Genomic DNA, 7,072 nt, shown 5'->3' with positions numbered 1-7,072 from the left:
GAGAATAATAATTTGCATCCTAAATCATCCTAAAATTTACTCTATTTTATACTCATTAAGGATCTTAATGTAAACTATAATTTTTAAAAACATAAAATCAATACAAAACACATTAAACTATAGGATAATCATAGTAATTTTTCGTTGGAAAAATAATAACAATGCCCCTTTGATATTGTAATCTGGATTGGTGTGCCCCAATCTCACTTTCAAAATTATTTGGTTACGAAAATGTCCCCTTTGGAATCCTCCTCCTCCTCTTCTTCTTCTTCTTCTTATTATTATTATTATTATTTTCTTTTATAAATAGTAGAGGGACACAATTATTAGAAGAATTTGAAGAATTCAAGGACGAATGCTAAAGGTAAAAGCCATCCTAGAATGTATAAAATTAAAACTCACACATATATGTGGGCGTGATCATTAATTTTATGTAAAGAACAGATTTTATGAAATATAAAGGTAAAGAAAGAAATGTTGTGAAAAATCTTGACATTTAAATGATGGTTTTGGCTTTAATTAATTAACTTTCCAAACTCAAAAGTTAAAGACTCTTAAGTTAATGACTCTTTTTAGGCTTGTCTCTAATTGTGCGGTTGACTATATTTTCAATCAAGTTCTTACTTAGTCTCCTTAGAGAAAACTTTTTAACCCTTTTATGATTAAGGGAAGTGTATTTTTACTTTCTTTACTTCATAAGATTTTAAATTCAAAGCCAACATCTAGAAAAACTCATTCCTTTAAAGTGTTTAAGAGTGTGGTTGCGGTTTCTTTTCAAAGTGCTTTTCACTCGGAAATGCATCAAAATAATATATTTTTTTATTTTTTAAAAATCAATTTTAACATCAGCACATCAAAATGATCTCAAAATACCAAAAAAATATTAATTTAAATTAAAGAAAAAATAAAAAAATTTCAATTTTTTTCAAAAACGCTTTTGAAACGCAAAAACAAACAGGTCTTAATATGCTAAATTAATATAAAAGATGCATATCTAGAATTATTTGAGAAAATAATATATTGACGGATAAGACGGCAGAAATATATCTAATTGCCTTCTAATTATAAAATAAAAGGGAGGGAACTCCTTCAGTTTTGAAATGTGAAAGGTTAAGGGAATGTGCATTGAGAAATGATGCCTAAGATGAACTTGCATGGAGAATAAAAATGATGCAAGGTCAGTGCCTTTCAAATTCACGTACGGGGGCCTCCCCCAATTCAAGGGTATTCTCATTATTTATTTGCCACGCCTGATTCCTCTTTGTTTTTTCCTTCTTTTTATCTTTCATTTTGCAAACTTTTTGTGTTGTGCATAATTATTATTTTTACCGTAAAATATTGATGATATTTGGCACGTCTATTGCTTCTCCTCCTCCTCCTCCTCCTTTTCCTTTTCTTTTTGTTAATAAACACCCCTTTGTCCTCCAGGAGTTGGTGGTATTCTTAGAAATTATGAAGAAATTCCTTGGTTTTTTTTTTCTTGTTCATCACATATATATAATATGGAGTTGAGATATTGACAATTTAAAAAGCTATGCTTTTAATTATTAATTGTTGCTATGCTTCTACAAATCAATGAATTGTTGAGTCGGATCTTTACAATGTTTTTAGAGAGAAGAATTATTTTCTGGAATTTTTTGCCAAGCAATTAGGAGTTCTTAGAAAAGTTAACTTAATAAATTTTCTGATTTTTCTGAGTTTTTTTTTTGTACTCTTTTAACGGCTAATCCATGTTTGTAATGACAATAACAATTGATTAATTAATATATCTCTCGTTATTAAAAATACAAAACACCTCCTTGTTCTCTTTTTCAAAGACAGTGGTCTCTGCAACGACTAGCAAGGAAGCAAGGTTGTTTTCATGTCAAGATCATGTTGCTAAAAATCAACAAAATGTTGGAGTGACGTACTGTACTAGAGCTCAAATAACAACAGCTCTCAAGTTATTGCTTGACACCTAGTTTGTGTTTTCTTGTGTTCTTGTTTGTATTTGTTTTTCTCTGTTTTGGTCAGTTGTCTTTCACTACCTGAGAGTGGAGAGTTGAGACTGGCCCAAAACCGCAAAATACTTGGAACTTTTTTCATTGCAAAATACTTAAGCTCAGTAGCAGTACAGAGAGCTTACAAGTTTTAACTTTTTAAATTGCAAGATGCTAATAATTGTTGTCATGCAATAAAAAAACATGTAGTCCTGTCTATAATTATGTCTGTTATGTTCTATAAAAGTGTCTTGATCTTCAATGACTTAGGACACAGTGATTTTTCATTGTGAATGTTGCATTTTGACCTGGTCCCATTAATCCAAAAATTCTTTTGAATGCATGACCAATCCATTTGATTTGATGATGCACTGTTCCCATTTCCCAGTAATTTGAACCAATGCTTGTAAATTTAATGCCTCTCAAAATTACAATAATTATAAAAATTAACAAAAAAGACTCCAATTATTCAGTCCTATATTAGTCCTATATGATTTCAATCAATGGGGCTAAGACTATTGAATGGTCCCTCCTCTTGCTAGAGAAACGAATCATGAACATGGAAGGATTGTTTGCATGATCATAAGCACTGCTACTCCTGTCGTCCCTCCAGCTACCGAGTTCCCCAACATCCTTGAATGAGCATAATAAGCAATATTCTCCTAACACCCTACACAAGAAAACCAATCGGATAGGCCTGCTAATAAGTTGGCCTAATCCGGATTCGATCATCGGCGTTGCTTGTTTGATGTAGATAATTTCATAATTTGAGCAATATCTATGAGCTTGGATCAGGATCTTAATGGTGTTCATTAGGAAAAAAAAAAAGAAAGAAAAAAGGTTTGGTTGAGCTAGAAAACTGAAAAAAAAAAAAGAAAAAAAAAAGAGGACCGAGAGAATATATTATGAAAATAGTGACTTCTTGCTCGAACTGATGACACTGGAGAGAGCTAGGCAGAGACAGACAACAGAGCCTGATGAGTTGAGTAGTGACAATTGACAAAGAAGCAAAGAAAGGAAATAAAATGCATGCGCGTGGGCATAAAATCCACTCCCCTGTTCTTGTCGTCTGTGATGATAAAATCAAAATCAAATTATTAGAAAGATTTATTTCTTTGGAATAATATTAGTATATATATATATTTTTTTTTTGCATACTATTAATATTTTTAGGAAACCATATCATCATCTTATTCACTTCATTATGCCTGCAATCATGATTCTTGGTTGCCTCACCCGCATGCCCCCCTTCTCTCCTTCACTCACTATCATCTTCCTCTAGCTAACCCCACTCTCTCTATTTCCTTTTCACCCACCTATAAATCCCATACTCACCCCTCTTCTCTCTCTCACCCTGTACTCCCTCACACCACCCAAAACTCTCTCTTTCTCTTTAGCTATTGCAGTATACACCTCTTCCTTTCATCAATTCCCTCTCCTTCTAGCCAGCTACCTTCTTTTTGATATTATTCGTCTGTGTTGTTCCAACATTTCATAATATCAATGGCTATGTCTGGATTTGAAGGGTATGAGAAGAGGTTGGAGCTTCATTTCTTTGGTGATGACCCTGCGATGTTGGACAACAATCTGGGTCTAAGGCTTCTTGATTTTGAGTCATTAGAACAAGTGTTAAATGCCGTGCAATGCACTGTAGTATCTGCTGTGGCTAACCAATATTTTGATGCCTACGTGTTATCAGAATCAAGCCTCTTTGTGTACCCCACCAAGATCATCATCAAGACATGTGGGACCACCCAGCTCCTCAAATCTATCCGTCCATTAATACACTATGCTTGCAATCTTGGCCTATCTTTGTGCTCTTGTAGGTACACAAGAGGTACGTTTATCTTCCCTAAAGCACAACCTTCCCCTCACACCAGCTTCAAAGAAGAAGTTATGTGCCTTGAAGATGCCCTCCCTAACAATCTTTGCTATAGAAAAGCCTCTGTCATGCCTTCTAAAACCACCACTAACTCTTGGCATGTCTTCACTGCTAGTGATGAATCTCACATAATCCCCAATGATCATGATATTTACACTGTTGAGGTATGCATGACTGATCTTGACCGTGTTTTGGCTCGTAAATTTTTTCTACCTCCTGGTGGGGGCAACAAAAGTGGTGACGTAGCTGGCAAAGAAATGACAAAAATTACTGGCATAGGTGATATCAATCCAAGAGCTATGATTTGTGATTTTGCGTTTGACCCTTGTGGATACTCCATGAATGGGATTCATAATGATCGCTACTCTACCATTCATGTCACCCCAGAAGATGGCTTTAGCTATGCAAGCTTTGAGTGTGTGGGCTCCATCTTCGATGATGATGATATTGAACATCTTGTCGGGACTTTGAGGAAGGCAGTGCAAGTTTTCCGGCCAGCTACCCTTTCGGTGTCGACTACTTGTGCAAGCCACGAGGTATGGCCACGTGTCACCCATGCTCTCGAGCCACTTGGTTTGAAATGCCGGAGTTGCGCTGCCGATGAGTTTCCAGCCGCCGGAAGCATCGTGTTTCAAACGTACACAGCCCGCCGGAAATAGCTCCTCCAAGAAATGGTGCTGGTGTCACATAGATAAGATATATTGGGGTAAGGGGTCGGTTAAAGGGGAGATCTAGGGTTTAGAGGGAGGGTTTTAGTTGAAAATCTTAGGGTTGGTTATGGATGCATGGTGATGACATGGAGAGGTGTGATTGGTTGATGGAGGGTTGTGGGCTTTGACTTGTGTAGAGAGAGATAGACAAGAGTGGGGATGGAGGATTTAATCAGAGATGAGAGGATGATGTGGAGGCATGAAGAAGAGGGGTGAGAATTTGGGTTCTATCATGATAATGCACCCCACTTAGGCTTGTCACGCCTAAGGTTTTTGAGCTTGCGTTGTGTAGTGGGGGGTGAAAAGAAAAGTGTTTTCAGGTTTATATATGGAAATTTCTCTTTCTCTTAATTTCTTCAAGTATTTATTTATTGATTTATTTATTTTCTTGAAGTATTTCTCTTTACTAAAGAACAAATTAATTATCAACACTCTTGTATTGTACGAGTTAAGTCTTATATATATATATATATTCCCATCAATTGATACATGTTGTTAATTCGGACTTTCGATGTACGTACGTAATTGTTTAACTAACAAGAGCAAGTGATTGGTGTTGGGCAAGAAGAACAAAACCGAAGAAGAAGAAGGGAAAGAGGAAAATGTATAACTTGGTTTTGAGGAGATGAACTCCATTAATTGTGATTTGCATGGGAACATGAAATATTGTGAAGGAATTTAGGTTTAGCTACTATGATTATGTCGATGAGTTGCGTCTGGCGTGGAAGTCACCATACCTCAATATGATGCAATCTAACAGCTCTTTGTCTCATTATAATACAGAATCTGCACGTGACCATATATAATCAGCTTAAAGTACTGGCCAAATGTGCATTACTTGTCCAAGAATCATTTGCCACAAAAAGCGTGGAGATCATGTATAGACTATTGCATTGCAATACGCCAATTAATACCTCACTTCATGATCATGCCATCGATCGAGTTTTGTTGCTTCAAAAAACAAAAAAGGTTTTGTTGCTTCTCTTCTCCTTGTAGATAATATTGAGGTTATCCTTAAATCAACGTACGTAAAAATGAGAGTAAATCCCAGCCACTGAGCAAACATAAATTGGTAGGTTGGTTTACATGAGCGATCCATTTCATAGAAAATGAGGGAACTGTTTAACGCTTAAAGACAAGTCGTGATCAAAATGGAACATATATGCTCCCTTTAGACAACATGCATGAAGTGATGTTCTACTAGAATCGGCTTATCTTATCATATATGCTTGGCTAGCTTGTTGACACCTAGCAGGCCCCAACCGATCAATCGAGAGGTTGGCTAAGCCCAACCTAACCCTCTTCCCTTTGATCTAACCTCATCTTCTCATCTTTAACCGAACTCTCTCCTCCTTTGTCCCAATGAAACCCTACTCCTAGCTTTTAATGACCATCCTATCTCGCCAGTGATTATCTATCTAAAATTGTTTAGGCCAAGTTTTCTATCAATGACTATTCCTAAACCTTACTTTGTACCAACTCTCTTGACCTAACAAACTTTTTATTAATGGTTTAATTTCATGCACCAACATATCTTTCAATGGCAAGGATATGACAACCAATTATTCAACTTTCTAAAAAGTCAGATAATCCTTATTATTTTTCTCTCTTCATCAGGTAAACTTATATAACCTCTAGTATTTATAAATATTACAAGTCACGAGGTAAACAACCAAACAACATATGTAGCCATCATTTCAACATAATTCAACAAGCTTTACATAGAAACACTTTCTACAACGTCATTATATTTTCTCTTCCTATATATTATTCACTTATTCTCTGTTTATTAACTTAAATATTAAAGAGTTCTTCTTTGTTTATTAACTTAAATAGTAAAGAATTTCTTATCCTGATAAAAGACTTATTTGCTAATCAAACACTATCTTATGATATAAGTACCAAGAAAAGCCTAGATACTATCTGAAGTTTTTCATGACTCCAATAGAAATATAGCATTGACACTAGTAATGACATGCACAAGGCCATAAATGCATTCCATGACTAAATGAAGTTATTATTTAGGGGGAGAGAGAGAGAGAGAGAGAGAGTGAGAGAGAGAGAGAGAGAGAGAGAGAGAGTGAGAGAGCAGATGGAAAATGCCAAGGATTTAGATCACTTCATTGAATCGGGGTTGATTGTACTTTAAATATTCAGTCTTGGTTCTAGTAATACCCAATCCCATTATGTAACTCTTAGTGGTTGTTACAGTAGCCCTAATGATATGACAATGAGGGTTGTGTCACTCACTCCTTTTGGAACATTCTTTGTTCTAATTTCCATTTCAATGTCAAATTTATTAAATTGTTGATGCACTTGATCAATCCATATGATTCTACAAGTTACCCAATATTTTGTTCAATACATGAAAGTTTAATGATAGATGAGCTAAAATTAATATCTCAAATGATTTATGCCCATTGTTTGAATGGCTTGTTCCATGTAAGTAGAGTTTGGACTTCTCATCTAAAATCCCACTATTGACTAGAATGACACTAAAA

The 7,072-nt window shown here is 35.4% G+C and overlaps 1 protein-coding gene across 1 annotated transcript; it reads left to right on the top strand.

Annotated features, from left to right (window-relative positions):
* The first annotated feature begins 3,164 nt into the window (after positions 1-3,164).
* Positions 3,165-4,922, top strand: LOC7497993 (S-adenosylmethionine decarboxylase proenzyme 4). Its single transcript, XM_002314394.4, has one exon. The coding sequence runs from the start codon at positions 3,483-3,485 to the stop codon at positions 4,518-4,520; it is 1,038 nt and encodes a 345-aa protein (XP_002314430.4). The 5' UTR covers positions 3,165-3,482; the 3' UTR covers positions 4,521-4,922.
* The last annotated feature ends 2,150 nt before the right edge of the window (positions 4,923-7,072 follow it).

This window comes from Populus trichocarpa, chromosome 10 (genome assembly GCF_000002775.5).
Source record: "Populus trichocarpa isolate Nisqually-1 chromosome 10, P.trichocarpa_v4.1, whole genome shotgun sequence".
Lineage (NCBI taxonomy): Eukaryota > Viridiplantae > Streptophyta > Magnoliopsida > Malpighiales > Salicaceae > Populus > Populus trichocarpa.
Note: the sequence above shows the minus strand (reverse complement) of the source record. Positions and strands in the feature narration are given on the sequence as shown.